The 27,696-nt window shown below is 48.4% G+C and overlaps 1 protein-coding gene across 1 annotated transcript in view; it reads left to right on the top strand.

Annotated features, from left to right (window-relative positions):
- The first annotated feature begins 15,911 nt into the window (after nt 1–15,911).
- LOC144767589 (uncharacterized) overlaps nt 15,912–27,696 on the top strand; it is a 143,093-nt gene continuing 131,308 nt past the window's right edge. Inside the window, exon 1 of the mRNA XM_078650999.1 lies at nt 15,912–16,068. Coding sequence (XP_078507125.1) covers nt 15,928–16,068 — 141 coding nt within the window. The 5' untranslated portion in view covers nt 15,912–15,927. The remainder of the gene's footprint in view (nt 16,069–27,696) is intronic.

The following is a 27,696-nucleotide window of genomic DNA, read 5'->3' on the forward strand; positions in this document are numbered from 1 at the left end:
CGCAGTGCCTCACTTCCTGCCAGGGCCATCTACAGCCGCCATCTTGGGCAGGTCAGCAGTCTAGTATCTCCGCTATTAGCCAGCCCGGGCTCTACAAAGGCAGCAAAAGCCGCGAAAGCGCAAAGATTGATGCAGAGCACAGGTTGCACTGGGCTTTTACTTGAATGCTTCAGCGGTAATTTTTAAATATATAATTTAGTATCTTATTTCATTTGCGGCGATCCCTTACTGGTTTACTCGTTTTTCGTCTTGTCCACTAAACAAACTTGCTCATTACTCACCAGACCATCGTAAGAGTACTTGGCGCCCTACAGTCTCCCCTTTCCACCGCCAGTCATTAGTGGACTGTTTGATGTGGAGGGAGGCTCCGGGGGAACAGCCGTTCTTTTGGAGTGCCTCACTTCCTGCCCAGCCCATCTACAGCCACCATCTTGGGCAGGTCAGTGGTCTAGTGTCTCCGCTATTAGCCAGCCCGGGCACTACAAAGACATCAAATGCTGCGAACGCGCAGCCTTTTCCCATGGCCATCAAAAAATAATTCCAAGCCATAAATCTCTATCATATACTAACACTCAGCTAATGGATTTAAATAATATCGATAATGATCATCATTGCTTCTCTTTCACTGAGGATGCACTATTCAATAAGTCACTTTCCACATGCCCAAACTGTCTATTTAATATAGAATCAACCAGGGCCTCTTTCTTTTCTAGTACACATATCTCCCTAACTAAACCAGATATTATTTATTTCGCACTCTTAAATGTTGGTTCCCTTCCTAAGCACAAGCTTGAAATACATGAATTTCTCATTAGTCTGAACTTGGACTTTCTATTCTTGCCTGAGACCTGGGGTGATTCCTCCTTTGGTCCTTTATTTATCGTGATAAATATGCAATTAAACCTGACACCCTCAACTTCTCAGCTTGTGAAGCATTAACTTTCACAGTCCCGCTTTCAAATAATCAATCATTCAGAGGAACCCTACTATATCGCCCACCAAGCTCGCAAACTGATTTCCTTGTGGAACTTCAGACTTTACTAGAATCAACAGCAGGAATCCCGGATTATACTATCCTGGGAGATTTCAATTTTCATTTAGAGTGTCACAACAACAAGGAATCCTCCTCTCTTATTACGGACCTCCTATCAGTAGGTCTACATCAGCTAGTCACTTCCCCCACTCACAGAGTGGGCCATACACTAGATGGTCTTTTTACCAACAACAGCAGCATCTCTCTTTCCTCGGTCATACCCTTGATCTGGACAGATCATGCTGCAATAATCTGCACCATTCAGAATAGGAAACCCAACTCTAAGGGTAAGGGTTCCCATATATCTAAACACATTTGGCAATGGAATAACATCAATGCTGAACTTTTGCAAGAATCTCTTTCCTCTTTCCAATATAGATCCTCAGAAGACCCCGAAATAGCATCCCAAAAACTACTCTACCTGGTTACATGATACCTTTTCTACTTTAGCACCACCTAAAAAGGTCTCCACTAATCGAAGGGTCCATTCCGCACTGTTGATCTCAGAGGAATTAAGACTGGAGAGACAACGGTGCAGAAATTTAGAGAGAAACTGGCGTAAAGATTATAATAGCAAATGCCGAAACACTATATAAAGATGCAATGAGAAAATAGGAACATCTTATTGTCATAGAAAAAAGTAAATACTATCTTACACAAATAAAACTGGCCCAAAATTCCACCGAGGAACTATTTCAGGAAGTAACCAAACTCTTCACACCCCCAACAGGTACTTCTGTAGAAATCTCTCAAGATTTATGCAATTCTCTTGCCAATTTCTTTAAAGAGAAGGTTAGTCACATTTATTCAAACTTCGCCACTCAGGCTAATTTAGAATCGCTTGGGTCTAACAATTCATTTAACACCTCCTTCACCACCGCATTCTCAGAATTTTCTCAGGTTTCATTTGAGCAGGTACGAGAGCTTGTTCTCTCTATCAAATCTCGTTTCCCCTGGATCCCTCTCCCCCTTCCATTCTCACACTAATTCCGGACCATATTGCCAGAATCCTTGGTGATATTTGCAACTTAATATTCCACACTGGTGTTAACCTATCAGCTTGGAAAAAGGCTATTATCAAAAAGAAATGTAATCTTGATCCGTTAGAACCTAAAAATTATAGACCTATAGCCTGTCTCTCTTTCCCATAAAAAATTATTGAAAAGATAATGAACTTGCAACTAGCCCAATTCATCGATAACAACAATCTGCTCGATGATACTCAATTTGGATTTAGGAAAGGACATGGGACGAGACAGCCCTCACTAAGGCCTCGGACGAGATCAGGATGATTTTGGATAAAGGTGGAGAGGCAGTCCTGATCCTGTTGGATCTGTCCGCTGCTTTTGACACGGTCGATCATGCCATCCTGATCGACTGTGTCTCTGCTATTGGCATTGAGCAAAAGGCTAGATCTTTTAAGTTGGGTGAATTCTATTCTCCAATTTTTTCCCTCCAATGCAGGGTGCCTCAGGGATCCTCCCTAAGTCTAACCTTGTTTAATGTCTAAGTTTCGGACCTGGCCAGGATCATTAAAACCCACGAGATGAGGTTAACTTCCTACGCTGATGACACCCAAATCGTGTTGGCAGTCCACAATGATGGACCAGAAGTGGCAGCAAATTTTCAGGAGGGGATGCGAGACATCAGTTCCTGGATGTCACGGAACTGCCTGAAGCTGAACTCCAAAAAACTGAGGTAATGACCTTCGGTAGTTTATCCCTCAGCTGGTCCCAATTTGGTGGCCAACTGAGATAGGTCCCCCTCCGCAACCAGTCACTAAGGTTAGGAAATTGGGAGTATTGTTTGATGATAATCTTTTGTTTATACACCATGCAAATGCTGTGGTGTCTTCATCTTTCTTCACCCTCAAAATGATTAGGAAAATCCTCCCTTTCCTCCCTCTTAGCGCTGGAAAAATCCTTATGTGCACACTGGTCTTATGTAAGATCGATTATTGCAATGGCCTCCTCCTAAATGCTCAGGAGAAAGTTTTGAACAAGCTGCAATTGGTCCAAAACTCAGCAGCCAGAATACTGTCAGGCACGCCCAAGTTTAAATCCTTTTCTCCGATTATACGCCAACTTCATTGGTTGTCGGTCAGGAACCAAATTAAATTTAAGGCTCTCTGCATTGCATACGGGGCAACCAACAACTCTGGACCTGAGTTTCTGAGAAGAACATTATGCCTGTACATCCCTAACAGATCCTTGCGCTCCTCTTCAGTTCGCCTTCTCACTTTCCTCGTATACAGGAATCATCATGGGGTGACATACTCTTCTCAGTTGCTGCAGCAAAATTATGGAACACCCTACCTCTTCACATTAGGGCCAGCCCCTCCCTTCCTATTTTTAGGAATCTAGTGAAAACGTGGCTTTTCAACCAGTAATCAATCATTCTAATAGTTTGCTCCAATGTCTTTGCAGCGCCGAGACACATTCAGGTATTTGTGCGGTAAACAAATTGCACAAATAAATAAATAAATAAATAATTTTGCAGAGACAGGGATGTAATATGCCGTAGCGGATACTCAGAGACCTCATTTAAGGATGTAGTGCCAAAAATCCCTAACACCAAGCAATGGTTGCATTAGAAAGATCTTGGGAAATAAAGATATTATGACTACACCAAACAACACAACCTTTCTCTCTGGCACATATCAGTACATGCATTAAGTCGGTGAATTCTAGAAAGAGCATTATGATGCCATGTGGTCTGGAGGAATGAGGTTGGCGGCTACCAAGCCAATGTTCTTTTTGGATTTTGGATGATTAGAAGAGCAAAAGACTGAAGGTTTAAGAGTTCAGGTAGAAATTTCTTCAAAAATGACAGAAGATCAAGGCCTTCAATATTCTCCGGTTGACCATATATATGCAGATTATTCCTTCTGTTGCAATTTTCAAGATCCTCGATGTGAAGTTTGCGTTTTTTAATATCTTGCTCCAACATAGGAATCTTGGTCGACAAGTCCTGAAGATGGCCCACACGCTATTACATTTCGGTGATTTTGCCTTCCATGTTGATCCATCTGTCTTCAATCAACTGCAGGTTTTCATTGGTGGCATTCATAGATGGCTTAAGAGCACATAATTCATCCAAAATTGTATCCAGGACTGCATTTGAAGATGACTGAATCCGAGAAGGAGGGTCATTCTGAACTCTTTTTGGTTTTACGCCAGAAGAGGAGGACGTGGAAATGCCATGCCAGTTGCTAGACATTTTACTAATACATATCTGATGCTGAGGAGGCTTTCTAATAGGAGAGAGTCTGCCCATAAAGGTATGAAGAAAAAGTGGTAGGGTATCAGCACACGGCAACTGGAAATATGCCACCAACACCTCAGGAACAGGCACCAGAGAAAGTGGGGGAAGAACTGATCCCACTACAATTTTATGCTAGTAAGACATATGAGGGGTGTGTAGTAATGATTGAAGGCAGAAAAAAGCCAATTCTAAAACAGCATGCTCGGTGAGCACCAATGGGACTTAAACTCCAATTTCATGTGCTCAATTTAACCAATGAAATCATTATGGCATGATGCTAATAATAAATCCCTAGAACTAAGTGAAGATGCAGACATGAATAAAATTATAAAATTAGGGCACCGCAGCAGTGGGTTGAAGTGAAGTCATGGCAGGAGCAGAAATATAGGAGTAATGATTGAAAATGAGAACTAATAAAGAAAAGCTCACCCAAATATCAATAGTCACAGGAGAAAGTCTGAGGTGAGGTGCAGCACAAGCGCCGCACTGCACAAAATGGTGTCTGCTCGGTACTTCAGAGAAAAATCGCTGCAATGAAATGAAGTGAAAACCGGATGTAAATAGGCTCCCATAGGCTCAAGAGGTTCCCACAATGAAGCAATGTGAGAGACCAGCTGTGAGTACGTCGGGCATGGTCTCAAAGTGGACGAAATTTGGTTTCCATTGCTCCATTATCGGATGGAGCTCAGCAGGATGCCTCCATCTTGTCCAATGTGTAAGCCACGCCAGACTTCTTTGATTTCAATAAATTGAATCATGGAGTAGGCATTGGCCCCATTCTGCATTACTATGATGGTCTACACATAATGGGCATCGTCACCATAAACAAAAATTGAAATTTGAACCTATGAGGTCATTAGTAGCAAAGGTACCATGTATGATCGTACATTTTATAAACATACAATCGCAGAAATGAACAGCATATGTTTTTAAGTCTGAATTTAGTAGCACACATTTCGAGAAAATTACAATGGCATTTTTCCATTTCTTTCCTAAATGAATGCCACCAGGTTTAGGATGGCTAAGGGCTGCGGTTCATCACCGAACTTCAGGCTGCAAATATACCTATGGAGGATTAATTTGCCAGAAACTTCAGAAGTTTTGATGATTTCCTTTTAAGTACAAATGTCAGCAATACATTTTAACTTCCTTTAATGTTGTGGACAAGAGAGGTTTCACGTGGTCAAGATGGGGCCACCTCACTGATGTTACTCAATTATGGATTACAGGTCACTTCTGTTCCAATTGACAGCGGCTGCAGAAAGTTTTAATAGACGGGTGGGCCCTTTAGTGATAATGCTAGGACAGATTTGAATATGATTTAATTTTGTTCGCTGTTAAAGACAAATGGCAAAACAGTGCAAAAAAAGAAGTGCAGAGGAAATGATCAAATGGTTCAGATTGATTCTTGCAACCAGCTCTAGCCAACACTTTTTCAGAAGGAGGCAAACTAATTCATATTTTTTTTTAATTTAAACATGAATTCACTCTTAAACAGTAGAATATTGGTGGGTCATCTGCAGAAAGCAATGGACCTTTTGTGTTGAATGGCTGATTTTTTGTTATTATACACATATTTATCTGTTTCTGTCTGCCTTGCAATGAATAGCACCTTTTCAAGGCTAGACGCATAATAAGATATGAGCTTAAAATTTGCTTTTTTTAATGGTGGTCTTTATGCTCAAGTCAAGGCCCTGTTCGCATCATCACTCTGAAATATATATACATGCTTGTTTCCGAGACAGGCTCAGATAACACGAATATTCAACAGAATCTAAATTTGCCAAGCAGTGTGATGGTAAGTTCCAATTCTATTAAGTACATGGAGGTGAGGATTATGCATTATTCTCTCTTCGTTTTATTTAACATTCCAAACACAGCAGCCAGAAAGATAAACAATTTCTCATTACCAGAGAAAAAAACTACAGCTCCCTACAACCAGGGAGACAAGTTAGTCCATAGTCCTTCCACAATTTCCAGCACTCGTAGTATTTAGTCACATGTTTGTCTTTCCTCTTCCTCTTCCAATCATCACTGGTCCTGTTTCGACCAATCATTTCCTAGAAAGGACAAGATAGGTTCAGGAAATTAAGAACTTAAAGAATCTGTAAAATGTCACAAGAACGACCATATCGAACCAAGCCTCAATGTACATTCTTAACCAACCATTAAGAAAAAAACACCAAAAGTGATTACTTACCACATTATGGGTGGTTTTGCACTATCGTGCTCTGGGTGGGATAATCTTTGCCTCCATGTCCTTAATAGAATTGAAACTTACCGTCACACTGCTTGGCAAATTCTGATTCTATGTCAGGACCGAAGGCTTCAGATTATGCTAGTTTAAAGCTTACTTACCACCAACTGAGCCACATCCACCACTGGTTGAAAATGAAACCTTTTAAACGTAGAGTGCGAAGACCAATCTGCTGCTCGCGTCAAATCCTCTAAGCGCGCTCGCAGCGCAAACGCCTTAGAGGCCATGGCTCCTCTAGTGGAATGTGCACCTAACTGTCTCGTATCACTGCCCGCTTCTTGCATGACCCAACGCACCCATCTTGCAATTGTAGGAGAAGACACATCCTTGTGTGGTTTCCTGAGTGCTATCAAAAGTTGTTGCTCGCCCTGAGGACAAAATTCTAGGGTCAAGTCTTCGTAAGGTTTGAGACAATCCACCACACACAACTTCGGGGTATCTCAAAAAGCCGGGTATGACACAGTTCGAGTATTAGACTTAGTATGGCATCTAATTGTTAAAACTACTCTCTCAGGCGAAAAAGTCCTCGCCGAAATGTCCAACACACGGACATCCGAAACTCTCCTGCAGGAGATCAAACATAGCAGCTTAGCCAATTTCGCAGAAAATTCCTTCAAAGAAAGGTAGTTATTAGGCTGCCAAGATAAAAAGAGGTTCAGAACTAAATTAACATCCCAAAGGGTCAAATACCGAGGTTCCGGAGGTAAAGACAACTGGATACCACGTAAGAGTCTACAGACCAAAGGATGCTCCCCAATTGGTTTCCCATCGAGCGGGGAATGGCCTGCAGAAATCGCCGACCGAACTGCATTTATTGAGCGGTATGCCAGTACATCAGACACCAACTCTGCCAGAAAATTCAAGACATGAACGACGTCCCTTCAAACACACCAACAAAGCCACCTTGTCCAAGCAGACCTATAACTTTTTGTGGTGCTGTCTGCCCAAGCCTTTGATTAGAGGGTCGCAGCCCGCTCCGAAAGGCCTGGCAGTGACCAACGCTGCCGAATGACACGGAGCTGTCTCTGCGTGATCAGATGGTGTGACATCCCATCTGGGTTCAGAAGCAGGTGAGGATACCGGGGGAGTAGGATTGAAAAATCCCAAGAAAGTTCCAGAAGAATCAGAAACCAAACTTGAGACCTCCAACAAGGTGTTACCATGATCACTTCCGCCCCTTGCCGACAGATTTGAGCCGCCGCTCTTGCGATCATTGAAAAAGGAGGGAACCCATACCCGACTTCCGTAATCCAATCCTGGAGGAAAGCATCCGTGGCCAGTGCCATCGGATCCGGTCTCTAACTGAAGAACTGGGAAACCTGATTGTCCAAGCGGGAGGCAAAAAGGTCCACTGAGAATGGGCCCCACAGAGTGGTGAGTGGACTGTGGTAGTGTCCCAGCTGCTTTACGGCACCAGCGCGACCTGTGGTGTGTTTTTAACCTGCTTTTATATACGAGGGGACAGAGGGAGGAGAGCGATTAGGCTCCCTCCGTGTTTTGTTTATTTTATATATCATTTGTGCACTGCTTGACTGCAGAGTTCCTCTGACAGTTACCCCGGAGGCATTTGTAGCATTTACGGGTGGCACCGTTGTTCTGACGAGGTCTCCTACCTGAAGGCAGTAACTTGGCACAGGGGGGCTAGGCTCTTTCCTTCCTTCCCGCCCCGTTCTGACACCGGTGACTAGCACCGTTCGAGCAGAGGGCGTGGAAGGTCCGAGCCAGCCACTTCCGGTGCGCGGGGGAGGACGGGCAGAGCTCTAGTGTTCCTAGGCGCTGGAGGGGTTAAAAGGCACAGGATCCCGGGCCCCCGCGGTGGTGAGTGGACAGTGGCAGTGTCCCAGCTGCTTCACGGCACCAGCGCGACCTGTGGTGTGTTTTTAACCTGCTTTTATATACAAGGGGAAAGAGGGAGGAGAGCGATTAGGCTCCCTCCGTGTTTTGTTTATTTTATATATCATTTGTGCACTGCTTGACTGCAGAGGTCTTCTGACAGTTACCCCGGAGGCATTTGTAGCATTTACGGGTGGCACCATTGTTCTGACGGACGAGGTCTCCTACCTGAAGGCAGTAACTTGGCACAGGGGGGCTGGGCTCGTTTCCTTCCTTCCCGCCCCGTTCTGACACCGGTGACTAGCACCGTTCGAGCAGAGGGCGTGGAAGGTCCGATCCAGCCACTTCCGGTGCACGGGGGAGGACGGGCAGCGCTCTAGTGTTCCTAGGCGCTGGGGGGATTAAAAGGCGGATGTCTGCTCGTCCGCGAGCGGATGAGCTCAGCGTACGTGCGCAGCGGGCGCGCCGGTGGCGCGCCAAAGGCGAGCCCGTCTGCTCCCCTCCATGGTCAGGCGCGGGCCACGGCCTTACCCCCTGGTCCGATGGGAGTCCGAACGCTGTGAAGCAGAGATCTACTCCTGAGCCTCCTCACAAAAACCCCTAACCCGTGCTTATATAGCATGAAAGTGGAGGAGGATTCGGGTTGTAAATACTGTCAGTATGTTTTCAGCATAGGAGGAGAGGACAAGCAGACGCACACCAGCCTAGACTGTGGGCTGCTTAATGTTAGATCCCTGCGCAATCATAGGCTAGACATTTACGACCTGCTTACAGAAAAACTATTTGATCTCCTGTTTCTTACAGAAACATGGCTGGATGCGGACTCGGATCCAGAAATCATCGAGGCCTTACCAGAAGGGTATCAGTTGACTAGGCAAGACAGGCCTATCGGCAGAGGCGGGGGCATAACCATTGCATTCAAGCAACCGCTGTGCTGTCAAATGGAGCATATGACGATTACGGACAGCGAGGCAGGTGCCTTTACTATTAGGGTGGACGGTGGCACCACTGTGAAGGGTTTTCTGATTTACAGACCCCTGGGCCCCCATTCCAGGTACTCAGATCGCTTGGTAGAAGGAATTACAGAGGCCGCACTACGCAGAGACAAGTTTTCTCGTGCTAGGGGATCTGAACATGCACATGGAAGATCCCTTGGACAGAGGGGCTGTAGGGTTCTGTCAGGAATTGCAGGCACTACAGCTGGAACAGAGAGTGAAGACCCCCACTCACCAGCAGGGCCATTTACTGGACCCGATATTCGCTAATTGGGGGGAGTAGAGGCCAACCCCCCCATCCCGGTTCCCTGGTCAGACCACTTTCGTGTACCTTTTGTGGTGCAGATTCCGGGTGCTAGGATCCTGGAACAGGCACCCCTTAACTATCCCAGACGGAAGTGGGTAAAATTCTCTGAAGCGAGGTATGATGAGGCACTCACCAAAGGAGGGAGGCCGGGTGGGTTGAATGTGGAAACAGCGAGCAGTAACCTGGATAAGCGTATTATAGAGGCGCTCGACTGCACTGCCCCACTCTGTCTTGCCAAGGCGGGTCGTCGCACACAGTTGAGTTGCGGCTGGCAAAGGCGGATTGCAAGTGCTCTGAGAGGCAGTGGAGGGTGGCCTTTTTGCCCCAGGCCAGGCAGGAGCACTTAGTGAAGAGGCGGGCATACCATGGGCTGATCAGGAAATCAAAAGCAGTCTACTATGCAGAAAGGATTAGGGAGGCGGAGAATTCTGCGAAGGAACTGTTTAAAATTTCCAAATCCATTTCGGTAGCTAAATCCTCCGTGGTACAGGGAGATTGCTCGGTGGATTCTTGCAAACGTATTGCGGACTTTTTTGTGGAAAAAGTCATGAAAATGTATTCATCCTTCCCAGCCCAAACTACAACAGGGTCTGAGTTCGCTGAAGCTGCGGGGGATGTTAGGGGACGGTACGGTTTGGCAAACATTACTACCCTCCCCCCAAGGGATCCCCCTCCCCCCAAGGGATCCTGCATCACCTAAGCAGCTCGCTGGAATCCTGGTGACCCTGGAGCCCTAAATTAGACGCCTGTTAGAGATATCCTTTAGGACTCACACTGTACCTATAGGGTGGAAACAGGCGGTAGTGCTTCCCCTACAAAAGAAGCCGAACATCAGTTTTGAGAAACTGGAGAACTTCCGCCCCATTTCACTCCTACCCTACATGGCCAAAGTAGCGGAGAAGGTCGTGAACATCTAGCTGATGGAATTTGTGGAGGAGGCGAACCTCCTTCATGCCACTCAGTTTGGATTCCGGCCCTGACACTCTACTCAGTCGGCCCTACTTATGGCAGTCGAAACTATTAGACAGGCGGTGGATGAGGGTCAAACTATAGCCCTGATTCTCCTGGATCTAAGTGCAGCATTCGACACTGTAGCACATGCCATCTTGCTACAGTGTCTGAATGAAGGTGGGATCTCAGAGGCTGCACTGAAATGTATCCAGTCCTTCTTGGTAGATAGAGGTTTTCAGGTTAGGCAGGGGGACTACTACTCCAGAGTGGTCAACCTTTGTCAGGGCGTCTCCCAGGGTTCGTCCCTGAGCCCAACCCTACTCAACCTGTATGTCTCCCCAGTGGCTACTATAGTTGAGGGCCATGGGCTGCGCATAGTCTCCTATGCCGATGACACGCAGCTGGTCATCTCCCTATCGCGCACGCCCGGTCTTGCTGCGGACATTTTCAGAGCCTGCATGCACAAGCTTGCATCTTGGATGTTATCCAACTGCCTGAGGCTGAACATCAGCAAGACAGAAGTGCTCGTGGGGCGGGGGGGCCGTCGGTGTGGTCATCGGCATGGTGGCCACCCTGTTTGGGGTCGGCACCCATGCTATGTCATGAAGCCAAAAATCTGGGTGAATGGCTCGATGCTGACTTAACATTTGGACCTCAGATTAACCGGGTGGTGGGGGTGTGCTTTGGTGTTCTGAAAGGCCTGCGGAAGGTTCTTGAGCTCCTTTCAACGGAGGCCAGAAGGATGCTGGTGCATGTTCTTATAACAGCACGATTGGACTATGGCAATCTTCTCTACCTGGGGGCCACAAGAAAGAGCCTGGATCGGCTTCAGGTGTTGCAGAACGCCGTGGCCCTCCTGGTCCTGAGGTTGCCCAGGAGATCGGCCTCAAAGGCAGCGCTCCAAGCACTCCACTGGCTCCCGGTGAGGAGTAGAATCGAGTTCAAGGCTCTGTGTGCGTGCCACCGCATTATAGGCGGTAAGGCACCATTACCACTTCAGGATCTTGTTACCCGTTATGAGCCACTCCGAGCCTTGAGATCCTCCGGCTCTGGGCTACTTAAGATTCCCAAAGTGAAAAAGGCACGTATGAGGGGCAGATCCTTTAGGTTTCTCGCCGCGAAAAGCTGGAAAAAACTCCCGTTGGAACTGTGCCTGGAGCTGTCAGAGTCCAGATTCAGGGGTAAACTTAAAACTCATCTTTTTGTCCGGTAGTTTGGTGCCGGGCTTAGCTGCTGTGATTTTGCTGCTCCCACCTATCATAGCGCGGGGACACGCCGATGTGCGTAACCAGGCACTTTATAAACCTGCCTATTATTATTATTAGTGACTGGATCCACTGAAAGATCTGGGGGTCCAATTTCCAAAGACTGGAATCGTACAAGTTGCATGGATGCCAGTCCGCGATCTGATTGGTATGACCCAGAAGATACACCGCTGTTACTGAAATGTGTTGATCTAGACAGAAAGTCCAGAAATCCTTTGCCAAGTTCACCAGAGCCCACGAACGGGAGCCTCCCAAGCGATTGACGTACCGGACCGCAGAAACGTTGTCCATCTTCAGAAGGACACAGGATTACACTCTGTCTCCGGTCCAACATCGGACTGCAAAGGACCCCTCTAAGAGTTCTAGACAATTGATGTGAAGATTCTGCTCATCTGCAGACCACACTCCTCCGGTGGAAAAATCCCTGCATTGCGCGCCCCAGCCAGAGTGACTGGCGTCAGACTCTATGACTAGGTCCGGAATCAAGCCGAAAATCGCCCGCCCGTTCCAGGCCTCCATGTGGGACAACCACCACGTTATCTCCTCTCTGGCTTCCTCTGAGAGGGGAACCATATGGTTGTAAGATCTCCCCCTTCTCAGATGAAACGCCTTGAAGCACTGGAGCATCCGGTAATGCAGAGGTCCCTGGAAGATCGCCTGAATTGAAGAGGAAAGAAGGCCCACCATCCGGGCCAGGTGATGTAGAGAAATGTGGAGTATTGAAATCGTTTGCCGCAACTCGTGACAAATCTTCACCATTTCCCGAGACGGGAGACTTAGATTTGCTTGGACAGAGTCTATCACAAAGCCAAGAAAGGTTATCGTCTGCGAAGATTGCAGGACCAATTTGGCCTCGTTGATCACAAACCCTGGACCTTGCAACAGAAACACCTTCAGCTGGAGTTGGGAGGTAAGGGTCCAAGGACATTGCGCCATGAGCAGCAAATCGTCCAAGTAGACGATCATGCGGATGCCCTGAGCGCGGAGGAACTCCACTGCTGGATGAAGCACCTTGGTGAAACACCAAGGTGTCGAGGACAGACTGAATGGAAGGGCTGTGAACTTGAACACAAAGTCCTTCCAGCAAAGCTGCAAAAACCGATGATGCGGCGGTTGGATGGGCACTACCAGATAGGCATCTTTCAAGTCTAGGCTGACCATCCAGTCGGCCGGTAGGAGAATGTCGTGGAGGAGGTGGATCCCCTCCATTTTTAAATGACGATACACCAACCAGCTGTTGAAGTCCCTGAGGTTGATAACAGGACGTCAGCAACCGTCGGCCTTGTCCACCAGGAAAATATTGCTGAGAAACCCATGGGGTGTAACGTTGATCGGCAAACAGCCCCTTTGCGGAGCAGCTTGGACACCTCTCCGTCGATCAACTGAGTATCTAGGGCCCTGAAAGAGATTGGTCGAGGAAGAGTCTCTTGTCGGGGGTCCCCATGAATCTCTTTATGAAAGCCCTGAATGGTCTGGAGAACCCATGCGTCTGAGGTCATATCTGCCCAAGCGCCCCGAAATTCAGCTAGCCAACCCCAATACGCACTTGAGCCGCTGGTAGTACATTTACCGTTGGAATTGCCACCAGAGTTGGTCTTGAAACCTCTGCGTTCCCGGAATCTTTGTCCTCGAATTTAGTAGAAATGATTGTAGTTTGCGGATGTATTATATTGTCCGCGTCCAGAGCCTTGTCCCCTGCCGGAGGTTTGTTGGAATCTGCGGCTGGGAGAGCGGCCCCTGCCTCGCCCGACCACACGGAAAACCCGCTGATTAAAGATCTTTTTGACACTGGCCTTGTCCAGTGAAGTGAAAGTTGCGATGAATTTCCCCAGCTCTTTAATAAAGGGGTCGCCGAAAAGGCCTCCCTGTGCCATAGCTCCTGCCTCCGAGGAGGCCAAATCCCCGAATTTGGGATCTAATTGAATCAAAAGAGACCTCCGACGCTCAGTGGACAGAGCGCAATTAGCTTGCCCATAAAAATATTAAGCCATTGGACCCAATTTGAGAGGACTTCGGAGAGATGGGGGACCCCAAGACCTTCGCCTCTTCGGCCAGGTCAAGCATTTTAATCATTGGCCAAATGGCATCGAGTAATTTATCTTGACAGGATCGCCAGGACCTGTCAATACCTTTCCTGGGATCCTTCGTGAACTTAGCCAAGAATGTGGCCATTTTAGGGTCTATCTCCGGCGTGAACGCAATCTTGTTTTCCAAAGAGGGTCTGGAGCATTCTGCACACAGACAGCCTCGAGCCTCCTTTTCCAAGGGCTTCCAGAGTCTACTAGCCACAAACTTGGCCATCTTATCGCCAGGAACCCAAGCCGCTGAACGATGGTGCATGATCTCATCGGGGTTGAGCATGTCAGAATCCTCCTGTGCTGTAGCGGCGCAGGTCGAATGAGTTGCTGCCGGAAGCCAAGGCCATGAAGACCCCGCCTCATTGTAGGTATTTCCCTGTGTGCCATCATCATCCGTTGCGGGGGAAGGAGGTTCTAGGGGCTCTTGCAGGGCATCCGCTGGGGTAGGCGGAGGGACGGAGGGTACCCCCGGTCCTATAAAAGCAGACTTAAGGCGCGTAAAAGCCTCCACATCCACCACTTCAGGTCGCTATTTTTTAGTAGGCGGAGGGTTCTCCCCAGGCTGTTGGCAAGCATCTGCAGAGGGAACCGCACGCGGCGCCGCAAGTTTTGCACACTCGTGGACAATTTTCTCTGAGAGGCACTGCTCCAGTGGACCAACGACCTCATTTACAACCCTATAAATTGAGGTGTCCACCGCCTCAAAGAATTCATCATCCCAGGGCAAATAACTCTGCACCTCCTCTTCATAATACTCAGAGTGACCCTCCATAATATGACAAATGACACCACAGAATGTAATGCCCAAATGACTTCACAGAAAAATATATAGGCCAACCACAAGCTTTGAGTTACACTAAAATGTGCTGGGCACAGAAATTAAGAGGCTTGTAGGCTGCACAAACTCTCTGGTAACCCCAAGGATTACAATAGGGGCAGCACGTACCCCCAACACGCACGGCCCTCAACAGAACTGCCTCCCTGTGCGCGTTCCGCAAGATGCGTGAGATATGGCAAGCGCAAACGAAAGAAGCAGGACTTGTGCAATCTACAATGCTCAGCTGAGCGCGTCAATCAAGTGGGTGAAAAGCTCTTAAATACGGACCCCCGCTGAGTCGTAAATGTGTATAAATAGCAGGGAATACAAGCCGATGGAATTGGGCGTCACGGTGAGGCAGGCAGGGACAGGCTCATACTCTACTCTCGCAGCACGACTCCTCTTTGAGGATCGACGCCGCAAGAGCAACGAGAGGGCCGAGTCCCTCTAGAGGTCGAATCAGTTACCGCACCAGCAGGGGGCCAGCCGCGTGAGGAGTGGAATAAACGCTCCCACGGCGGGGAATCTGAAAAGCCAAAAAATAAACAATGCCACACGAGAACAGAAAACCACTGTAGCCAGGCAATAAATAAAGACACAAAAACACCTCCAATTCTAAGACAGGGCTCCAGGTAGAGAAAAGAACAATAGAGAACGTATCTGGCTGTCGAAGCAACGAAGAAAGAGGAAGAGGAAAGACAAACATGGGACTAAATACTACGAGTGCTGGAAATAGTGGAAGAACTATGGACTAACTTGTCTCCCTGGATGTAGGGAGCTGTGTTTGGAATATTAAATAAAGCGAAGAGAAAATAATGCATAATCTGAAGCCTCCAGTCCTGACATAGAATTAACAACTGCATGGTACAGGTTCTAGTAAAAAAAACTATAAAGAAGGGATGGACCATAGTGGATGGTGGTGAGGGGCACTGGGCAACAGCACATGTGGATGTTGTAAAATGTTTGCCAATATTTACAGTTCTTCATATGATAAATTATACTAGAGATGTGTATACTGTACCATTGTGAAACAGTGTAACTGGACAGCTGTCTTACCATGCCTTGTCTCAAATTCTGGTTAACTGCTTTCTTGTGTGAATTACAGGTGTCCATTGTCTCAAAACGGGATGCCGGTGGTCGAAGAAGATGGGGTGTCCAACATAGGAAGATTTTACTTTGATTTACAGGGATTTGCAAACAGCACAAGTGGACTTTATGTTCATTGCCAAGTTGGCTTATGTGAGATTGAGGATGGTCCATGCATCTCGGTGAGTTGCCTCCTTGTAGTACTTGCTTGTTTCAAACATTACAGCACAGTGTTTAGAAATGTAAGCTGTTATGCTTAGTGTTTCCCGTCTATATCAAAGTTATTCCTCGACTGGGTTTATCAACACTTTGCACCAGTGCAAAGTCATCAAAGTGATGCAAAGTAGTGCAAGCTGTTGATTTAACTTTGCTTGAGGTGGAAAGTTGGCTAAAAAATCAGAGTACTCCTACCTATGGACTGCTTTGAGTTATGTTGTCCCAGGTGTAGTACATGGATAATCCCACCCATATTTTTGGATACAAAGTCCTACCTACTAAGATTTGTAGACAGAGCTTTGCACCAAATGAATATGTCCGTTGAGACATATACGAAGAAGGGAAGGAAAATAATTCTCGAAACGTTTCACGTGTTCTGCCCTGTCAAGCTCACATGCAAAATGGGAAAAGTTTAAAACTATATCTAAGCATAGTATTTAGTACTGGAAGGCTGCATTTCTAGTACCAAACCTTTGTTAGAAATGCAGTGCAAAGGTGGTGCTGGGAGCAAGGCAGTTTAGTTGCGTGCCAGAACTTGGGAAGAGAGCCAGAGGACCATAACTTTGTGGATATGTTGCTGAGCTGCTCTATCTCATATTATGCAGCACAAATACTTTGGTTGTTCAGCATTATTGTGCAACTTTTTAGTGACCGTGCCTCTTAATGTTTTTGCTACAAAAGTGGTGCTATGCATATACAATGGGTGAAGAAAGAGCCTTCTGTTGCAATAAGTGACAAATACTCAGTATTAGATTTGCCAATAGGGCAATCTGAAAGTACAAGTAGGGAAATTCTGATAGGTCAGTGTTGTAAGCATTTTTAAATAAGCTGAGGGGCAGTAGCAATAAAATCTGTGCAGGCTGTGGATATTGTTATCTTATTGCATGCAGTGTGTATGGACCAATCACAGTTTGTGTGTTTTTATTTTTTTAATACGTAGGGAATTATTAGCTGCATATATCAAAGTATTATGCATTCCCAAATGGTGCATCAACTAAATTGGCCCATTTGCAAATCTGAGAATCGCAATTTGCAATTCCATACCCGTAAGATGCCTTTCCTAAATGCAAACTGTGCAATTAGGAAACACTAATACCATTGATTTTAATTTGAGTGTAAACATGTGCATGTGTGTGCCTTACATGTGTACCTTTTTTGTTTGGGGAGCTTCAGGGGGGATTTAGACCACTTAGCATCATTGTCATTGCATTACCTAATTTGCAATTATCAATTAGTAATCGCAATTTAGGTAATGCAAGACCATTCGCACCTATGGGCCTTGAGGCCCATGGGACTGAATGGAGTTACTATTACAAATAGCGATTCCCTAACTGCGTTTGCGATATTTAAGAAATCACAATTGGGGAATCTGTGTTTCCTGTCTGTTTTGTTAGAGCGCATTTTGCGATTACCAAATAGCAATTTCTTAAAAATTGCTATTTGGTCATCTCAAAATGCTACTTTCATACATGTGGCCCATTGTGAATTTATGCACAGCATTTCTGGGAACAATGCATGCCTTTACCACGCATGCCCTTACCACACATATCGTTACAACAACATGCCTTTGAGAAAGCGCTGGACTTTGGAGCAGTATAATTTTCTATTCCAACTCCAGTCGGTGCAACAGTAAGGAAAGCATTGGGCTTTAAGGTCCAAAGCTGCTTTCACCTAAGGCAATATGTGTGGGAAATAAATGCGTTGGAAAGATGAATTTGTTATAACACCCGCAATATAACAGCAGCGCGTGGTTCGCTCCGCATTGTAAATGCTTTTTCCCACCTAAAATATTGCCTGCAGCAAGCACACATATGTATAGTTCCCATGCAGGATATCTAAACTGCCTGAAAGTAAATGAGACACTGCTAGTGAGAAACATTATCTTAGCTTGAACAGACTGGCAATGAAGGTTAAGCAAGAAAGTAATGGGCCCTTTTAACCCCTGAGGTGCCAGAAGAAACCAAATCACCCCAGTGTAGATTTAAAACTTGCTGCTGTTGCCTGCCACCGAACGGATTACTTCCTAAACTCCAGAACTCGTGGTACCCGCTTTGCGGGTCCCGCATCGCCAGGGGGTTCGAGACTTACCCTGGGGAGCTGCTGCTTGTGCGGACCGGGGCAGGAGGGCTGCGAGTAAAAGGGTTAGGACTCGCTTTCCCAGGAGTCCCTGGATAACCCGCGCCCGTCACACCTGGGCTGCTCTCCCTCACCGCCCCGCCCCCACCGGAACGACTTAAAGTACCTCGTTTGCAATTTCACCGTGGGACCATTTTAAAACTTGCTGCTGTTGCCTGCCACCGAACGGATTACTTCCTAAACTCCAGAACTCGCGGTACCCGCTTCGCGGGTCCCGCATCGCCAGGGGGTTCGAGACTTACCCTTGGGAGCTACTGCTTGTGCGGACCGGGGCAGGAGGGCTGCGAGTAAAAGGGTTAGGACTCGCTTTCCCAGGAGTCCCTGGATAACCCGCGCCCGTCACACCTGGGCTGCTCTCCCTCACCGTCCCGCCCCCACCGGAACGACTTACCTTGTTTGCAATTTCACTGTGGGACCATTTTAAAACTAGCTGCTGTTGCCTGCCACCGAACGGATTACTTCCTAAACTCCAGAACTCGCGGTTCCCGCTTCGCGGGTCCCGCATCGCCAGGGGGTTCGAGACTTAACCTTGGGAGCTGCTGCTTGTGCGGACCGGGGCAGGAGGGCTGCGAGTAAAAGGGTTAGGACTCGCTTTCCCAGGAGTCCCTGGATAACCCGCGCCCATCACACCTGGGCTGCTCTCCCTCACCGCCCCGCCCCCACCGGAACGACTTAAAGTACCTCGTTTGCAATTTCACCGTGGGACCATTTTAAAACTTGCTGCTGTTGCCTGCCACCAAACGGATTACTTCCTAAACTCCAGAACTCGCGGTACCCGCTTCGCGGGTCCCGCATCGCCAGAGGGTTCGAGTCTTACCCTTGGGAGCTGCTGCTTGTGCGGACCGGGGCAGGAGGGCTGCGAGTAAAAGGGTTAGGACTCGCTTTCCCAGGAGTCCCTGGATAACCTGCGCCCGTCACACCTGGGCTGCTCTCCCTCACTGCTCCGCCCCCTCTCCCAATTGGAGCTTACTATATAAGTAACCTAAGGTTCCCGCTGCGCGGGAGCGCGCGGGAGCGTCCGGGGCTAAGCCCGGGCAAAGGGCGGGCCCTCTGTGGCCCTCCGAGGCCTGCAGAGCTTGGCCTGGACAGGCCTCTTTACCCTTTTATTTGCCATGGTCACCTCCCCTGGGTGTTATGCTAAGTAATCACTCATTCTTAACTGTCCTATTTTTGCTGTTATATATATTGCTGGTCTTCCGTGTTATACTTATCTTTGGCAAATTGCAGTTTGGTATTAGTTTAGTATTTTTCTTGTTATCCTGTTTCTTTTTCTAGTTTAGGAGTGTTTTGCTATCAATTATTATGTCTACTTGTAAAATACGAAGCCAGAGAGCGGCTAATGTTAAAACCAAAAAAGTAATTGGCACCCTAGATAACTTTATCTCTCGCACTAATTCTCTGATTGATCAGGGAATCTCACTCATGGAAAGGAGGGTTTCGATGGATCTTGTTCAAGCCAAAAGATCATCATTAGGCAATATTGCCCTAGCCCGCTCCCCGATCCAAGGATTAAACAATTCTGCTCCTCTCTCTAGCCAGCTTGTTGTCTGCCCACTTCCCGCTATGTGCTCACTACTACTACCCACTGATCCTCCCCTATGAGTATACCACCTACTGTTACCCCCACGTTGAATAATATAGTATCAACAGCAGTTGAAATCCATCAAGAGAATGATTCCCTACAAGTGGGTAGTTCGAAAACTGTTGTGACAGACCCAAATATTCTGAACCCTACGACTGATACCCCCATTACCAATACACAAGAGGCCATGGGACCAATTGACGGGGAGGTTAACACGGGTGCCCTGGTGGTAGAGGAAAGGGTCCCTTTGGTTACTAATGACCATTTGGAGATTGATATGCTAGATTCCACCCCTCATTTACTATTATTGGGTGTCCCAGATGACACAACTCCTGATAGCAGTTTGGCCAGTATTCTGGATGTTAGCGGTAGCAACGATTCCTCAATTGACCCAGAGGGTGGTAATGACTTCTTTATAATTCTATGTCCATCCTTATTAAATCACTACTCTTGCCTTTAGAGACTAGACTTGCGAACATCGAACATCAGCTTGAGTCTATTCTCTCAATACAAGAACCTAAGATGGACAACCCCATCCCTTCTACCCCTGTTGTAACATCTTCTGTTCCTAATAAGGTGCCTATTATTAAAAACCTTCCTACGGGGGTCAACACTGTACCTAAAACCTGTTTGCCTAATATTCCATACTGGCGAACAATACAACTAGTACCAATCAACCCCCCACCTCTGCATGTCCGCGTGTTGTGAAGGGTAAGGCTCCTATTACCCCAGCTCTCATTAAACCACCACTACAGCCAAAATATTCCAACATACGCCGGAGCATCAATTTACCACCTGATGCCTATGTGGTGTTTTGACTGGTATTCCAGAACTGGCCCCTTCTGTTTCAGAACCTTTTTGGGCAATCAAAAACAAAATCTGTCACTGGCTAGACAGAAATTATCCGCCACCTCCCGGAATAAATAAGAACATTCTTATGGTAGAGAGGGCCCCCTGGGTAGGTGGGAATAAGAAAAGTATAAAGAGTGATTGCGTTGTTATCACGTTTGAGGACCCACGATTGGTAGAATTTATCTGCTCCTTTCCTCCTTGTGATAATAAGTCTGTGGTAATAGCCAAACCATTGTCATTTTTCTACACTCAAGAGGTCCATCAAGATGCCAGGTGGAGCTGGCTGAGGCCGTCCAATATAGGGACAAGGAGAGGGAGAAATAAGAGGGAGAATCTTACCTACCAGATCCCCCAAAAGTGGGGGGGGGTTGAAGAGGAAGGCTGGAATCTAGCTCCTGGGAGGGCGGGGAGACCATGGATGGGTGATCCTCAGCCGAATGGAGAAGGGTTGCGTCCGCAGCTCAACCATCCTCTATTCCCCTGCTACAACCGTTATAGTGGGTGTTGGAAGTGGGTAGCCTGGCCTAGGGCAAGACATGCATTTCAGAGGCACAGTGTTAAGGTTGCAGACCACCCAAAAGTAAAACCCCGCAATAGCACACAAAAGAAAACGCTACACCATAAATGTAGGAAAATAAGCACTGCTTTATAAAAATAATATATATATATCTCTTAGCTCTTTTCACTTTCAAGATTCACAGTTAAATTATCATTTAGGTTGGTTGGATTATAGCAGGAATACTTTTTCAATTCTAAAACATAAGAACGACCAACATTTGTAAAACAGATAAATCACCTGGACATTTGGCAAATAATTCTTACTCTTTTATAATTCAATCAAGTAATGTCTGTACCCAGCTTACTTTATATTATTTCCAAACACAGCATTACTTTAAGTTTTGGCATAAACAACTTCTAAATCCAAGCAGAGCAACACTCCCATCTACATAGGAGACATTTAGATACTCTTTTTACTCAATTGAAGGCCATTGGGTTAAGCCCACTTAAACCAGCATTTAATTAGGCCCCTACAGGTAGTCGAATGGATTTCTATGGAGTACACTATGCTTGATTTACACAGTACCAGTAACCTCCTTCTGATAGTGCATAGTCATTGAGGGATTTCTCAGGTTCCTCCCCACTGAAGGCTATACCACTGTGGAACAATGCTCATTGAATGAGTTATTTCTTGCTTAGGTTATAGCGTTTCTCTCCCCTTCCAATAATACCTCCTTACTTGCTTGTCAGGCGGTGATGTTCTTGTTGTATTAGAGGATGAGGGAGGGACAGTGGTTAAGATAAGGGGGAGACTCGTGCGGGTGAGGTATATTAATCTCTGGGGCCCCTCAGCTCTCCTCCGAGAATCACCAACACTCAAAGAGGCAGAAGGCCTCAGAATACGTCAGCCGCTCTTGGGCTTCTAGGCTCTCCCTTCCCGCTCGCGCTCGCCTCACCAGAGGGCGCTTGAGCAGGGGGGAGAGAAGCTCTTCTGCCTGGCTTCCGCCGAGGGACTCCCGGCGCCTCTCCTCACACTACCAGGTGTCGCGCTGATCCTCCGGTCATGCGCGAGGGCTCCTCCTCACTCGGGAAGGGGACGCGCTGTTCCCTGGGGCATGCGCGATGCTCTCCTTGCTCCCGCCTTCAAAGATCCGGCTCCGCCTCACGGAGCCTGACAGCGCCACCGGGCATGCGCGAGGGAGCAGTGTCTCACCGCCTGGGACCGCGCTGTTGATCTGACGCTGCTCTCCAACTTGGCAATTAACAAGGACTTCCCTCAGTCCACTTCTCACCACAGGGCACACAAATTCGGCTCCACAACGGCGCCGCTCGCCCAGTATCAGCTTGGGGTTGAAGAAGGGTGGAACAGCCCGTTTTCTCCTGGTCTCTGCTCTCCTCAGTGGCGCTCCACAACCGCAGGTGAGAGGGGACGCTCCAGGGAATCTAGCACAATTACCAGTCTCTCCAACTGGGCAGAGGACTGCGCTCCGCAGCGCTGCAGTCTCCTTCTCCTATGGACTTCCCCTATTATTTAGAAAAGGGGGCAAGCCAGGCGCCCAGGGTCTCCAGTAACTTCCCACAGCGGGGCCAAGACAAGTAACCAACAGGGGAATAGTGGGTTGGACCAATAAGGCAGCTTCCCAGTCCAGGAGGTCAACCCTGAGTCTAACCTCTTCCCACCCTCAGCTACCACCTGTCCTCCAGCTGACTTCCACAGGTAGACAAAATGGCTGCCCCGCATTCCACCTTTTATTGGCTGTCCTTCAATGGTCCAGCATGGACCAGAAGGTTCTGGAATGCCCTATGTTAAGCTATGGCCAAGTTCTAGGTGTGACAGTTGGGGCAGTTGGTGGCCACCATTTTAGGTGGTGCCAACTTTCCTGTCAGAACAGGCCTCTGGGCCTGAGGTAAAAGACTATGGGGGGAAAAAGAACACCTATCCCCTTGACCAACACCTAAAAAAGTAGTAGACACAAAAATTATCAAGGGTATGAGGGGCAAAAAGGGGACAAAATAAATAATAATGAGGAGGGACTGCGCAAAAAAATCCAGACAGGTCTAACACGCGTCCCCCCCAGCTGAAAGTGGGGAGAACTACCCAACCCCTTGGGAGTCCTCATCACTAAGACGGAAATACCTGGAGAGACCGTCTGTGTTTGCGTGGTCCACTCCAGGCCGATGTTCCACCCGGAAGTCCATTCCCTGTAGGGAGATGGACCACCTCAACAGCTTGGGATTTTCCCCCTTCATTTGCATCAGCCAACGAAGGGGGCGGTGGTCAGTCTGAACCAGGAAGTGCGAGCCAAAGAGGTATGGCCGCAGCTTCTTCAGAGCCCACACCACCGCAAAAGCTTCCCTCTCAATTGCACTCCACTTCTGTTCCCGGGGAAGCAGTCTCCTGGATAGGAAGACTACAGGCTGATCCAAGCCCTCTTCATTTAGTTGCGATAACACTGCCCCAATGCCATGTTCGGATGCATCTGTTTGCACAATGAACTCCTTGGAGAAATTGGGAGCCTTCAGGACCGGTGCTTCACACATTGCCTGCTTCAACTTTTCAAAGGCTTGCTGACAAGCCTTTGTCCAAACTACCCGTCGAGGTTGTTTCCTAGAGGTGAGCTCTGTGAGGGGCGCTACAATAGTGCCATACCCCTTCACAAAGCGACGGTAGTAACCTGTGAGGCCCAGGAAAGCTCGGACCTCAGTCTGTGTCTTGGGGGGTTCCCAGGCCATGATTGCCTCAATCTTCGCCTGCAGGGGTTGCACTGACCCCCTACCCACCAAGTGTCCAAGGTACACAACCGACCCCTGACCAATCTGGCATTTGCTGGCTTTGATGGTCAATCCAGCTTGTTTCAGCGCCTGGAGAACTGCTTGCAAATGTTGCAAGTGGTCCTCCCAACTGCTACTGAAGACAGCAATGTCATCCAAGTAAGCAGCCGAGAAACCCTCCATTCCAGAGAGGACCTGGTTCACCAGTCGCTGAAATGTGGCAGGGGCGTTCTTGAGCCCAAAGGGCATCACACAGAACTGAAAGTGTCCCTCAGGCGTGGAGAAGGCTGATCTTTCCTTTGCTCCATCTGTCAAGGAGATCTGCCAGTACCCTGAAGTGAGGTTAAAGGTACTCAGGTATTGGGCAGCTCCTTGCCGGTCAATTAACTCATCCGCCCTGGGGATTGGATGAGCGTCAGTTTTGGTAACTGAGTTCAGTCCTCGGTAATCCACACAGAACCTCAGTTCTGGTGTGGTGCCCGGTGGGGCGGCTTTTGGGACTAGCACCACCGGACTGGACCAAGGGCTGCTGGACGGTTCTATCACTCCTAGCTCTAACATCTTGGCTACTTCGCCATGGATGCTAGCCTTCACCTTGTCTGACAGCCTATAGGTCTTGGATTTCACTGGGGGGCTGTCTCCTGTGTCCACATCATGGGTACACAAGTGGGTTCTTCCCGGGACAAGAGAAAACAGTGAAGAGTACTGCCCCAATACCTGTCGGCAATCCTCTCGTTGCTCAGGAGTGAGAGACGGGGAGAGAATTACTCCCTCCACCGACCCATCCTTCTCTTGACATGAAAAGAGGTCTGGGAGAGGCTCGCTTTCTGCTTCCTCAGCACCATCAGTCACCAACATCAGGATGACCTCTGGCCTCTCATGGTGGGGTTTGAGGCGATTGGCATGCAGCACCCGTAGGGGCTGCCTCGGGGTCTTAAGATCCACCAAGTAAGTGGCCTTACCCTTTTTCTCCAACACCTCAAAGGGGCCTGTCCAACGATCCTGAAGGGCACTTAGCTCTCCAGGTTCCATTACCCAGACTTTCTGGCCAGGCTCCAACTCCACCGGGTGAGCATTTTGGTCGTACCATTCCTTCATGACTGCCTGACTGGCCTCTAAGTTGTCAGCAGCCTGCTTCCACAACTTGGCCATCTGGCTTCTGAAGGTCAACATGTAGCTCACCACATCCTGGGGAGGTTTTCTGGGAGACTTCTCCCATCCTTCCTTCACCAGGCTGAGAGGCCCACGCACTGGGTGCCCATACAACAATTCGAACGGGCTGAAGCCCACTCCTTTCTGTGGCACCTCTCGGTAGGAGAACAGTAAGCAAGGTAGGAGGACGTCCCACTTCCTCCGTAAGCTCTCTGGCAGACTTCTTACCATGTCCTTCAGGGTCTTATTGAACCTCTCAACCAGTCCATTGGACTGGGGGTGATAAGGAGTGGTGAACCGGTAGGTCACCCCACACTCCTTCCACATGGTCCGCATGTAAGCAGACAGGAAGTTAGTCCCCCTGTCGGACACAACCTCCTTCGGGAATCCTACCCTAGTAAAGATTCCCATCAGGGCCCTAGCTACCACAGGTGCAGTAACAGTCCTCAGAGGGATGGCCTCTGGGTACCGTGTGGCATGATCCACCAGAACCCGGATGAACCTGTGACCAGCTGCTGTTGGTGGATCCAATGGCCCTACAATGTCGATGCCCACCCTTTCAAAGGGGGTGCTAACGACAGGAAGTGGTTCCAGGGGAGCCTTTAGCTTCACCCCTGTCTTCCCACTGGCCTGGCAGGATACACATGTCCTACAGTATGTGTTGGACGCCACTTTCATCTGAGGCCAGTAAAAGTGGAGGACAAGCCGTGCAAAGGTCTTGTCCTGGCCTAAGTGTCCTGCCAGTGGTATCGCATGAGCCAATTCCAGCAGAAAGGCTCGGTATTGCTGCGGGACCACCAAGGCCCTTGATGAGCCAGGTAGAGGTACCTTGGGTTCACTGTAGAGGAGGCCATCCTCCCAGTAAATATGGTGGTGTCCCGTAGCATCACCTGCTGCCTGGGCTTTGGCCTGACGCCTCAGTCCCTCAAGGGTAGGGCACTCCCTCTGCCCCCTACAGAATTCCTCTCTGGTAGGACCTCCCTCCACATGCCATTCAGCAGGGATGGGTAAATCCTCCAGAGAGTCTACTTCCCCCTCCACGGACTCCTGGCCTACCACTGCAGGAGGCCGATCTGTCACATGGGGCGTGGAAGCCGAAGCAGGCTGTCCCTGTCTCCGTTTCTGACCCTTTTTGGCAGCGGGTTGGGCCATTGTTCCAGGCTCCAACCCAGGCGAACTCCCTCTCCGGGCAGTCGCAGACCGTGTGCTTACACAGGCCCAGTCAGGTGTACCCAGCATCGCAGAATGCGTCCGGTATTCCACCTCTCTCCAAGTGTTGTGCTCCATGTCATTCCCCAACAGACAATCAACTGGCACGGCAGGGCTTACGGCAACTCGAAGTGAACCTGCAACCTCTTCCCACTCAAAGGGAACCTCAGCCACTGGATAGTGGCCCATTCTGCCGTCAGCCATCGCGGCGGGGTGGAGTACATTAGGGACAATCTGCTCTGGAGACACCAGTTGACTTCTCACCATAGTCATACTGGCTCCTGTATCTCTCAGAGCCTCCCCTCTTTGGCCATTGATGGTAACCCATTGCCCATACTTGATAGTATTTGGGGGCACCTGGATCTTTGGTACCATCTCCCGCTCTCCCAGGGACACTAAGGTGACACCCGCCCACTCACCCCCCTTATCTAAGGGCAACTCCTCCCCGAGCGCTACACTAGCTACTCCCGGTGACTTTCCTCCGGTGGGAGGGGGTGGTCTCTTTGGGCATCTGACATCTCCCTTATAATGTCCAACACCACCGCATTCAAAACAGTGGAGAACCCTTGGCTGCTGGCTTTGGCCAGGATTAGGGTTTCTGGGCGGGTTTGCCCTAGGGGTGAAACCTGCTCCCTTACCTTGGAAATTATTTTGGGGACCTTTGGAGAACTCCTTCTTTTTATCTCCTCCCTCTTTCTTCTGGGGGGCGCCCTGTCCGGCTTTTTGAGAATCCCCTCCAGTCCCCTTGGAGGACACCCGGGTACTTGCCCAAGTGTCTGCCTCCTCTGCAAGCTTCCGGGGATCGGTCAGCTTGCTGTCCACCAGGTGTTGGCGCAACTCGGGAAAACATTTCTCGAGGAGGTGTTCTTTCAAAAATAGATTGTACAGCCCCTCATAGTCTTTCACCTCGCTGCCCTTAACCCAACCCTCCAAAGCTTTCTTGGCGTAGTCTAAAAAGTCTACCCAATTTTGGTTACTCATTTTGTGACTTCCCCTGAATTTTTGTCTGTACCTTTCAGGGGTAAGTCCAAACTTTTTCACCAATGCCACCTTCATGGCAGGGTAGTGGGTTTGCTCATCCTGCTCCAGAGCCAACAAAGTGTCTCTGCCAGCAGGTGGCATGTATTTGTACAGCCCACCTCCCCAGTGAGTTTCTAGGATCCCGTGAGCCCTTAAAGAAACTTCGTAGGCGGCCAACCATTTGGCAATGTCATCGCCTGAGGTGTAACTAGCGATGACATCTTTAGGTAAATAGGGTCTGGATTCCCTGGTGTCCCCTTTCTTTTCGCTGCCACCATTGTCTGGATTGGGAGACCTACGGTTGAGAGCTTGTAAGTCCATCTCCTTGATGGTTCGCTCATGAGCTAACCTCCTTTCCTCCCTTTCCATATCC

This window comes from Lissotriton helveticus, chromosome 7 (genome assembly GCF_964261635.1).
Source record: "Lissotriton helveticus chromosome 7, aLisHel1.1, whole genome shotgun sequence".
In the NCBI taxonomy this organism is placed as follows: Eukaryota; Metazoa; Chordata; class Amphibia; order Caudata; family Salamandridae; genus Lissotriton; species Lissotriton helveticus.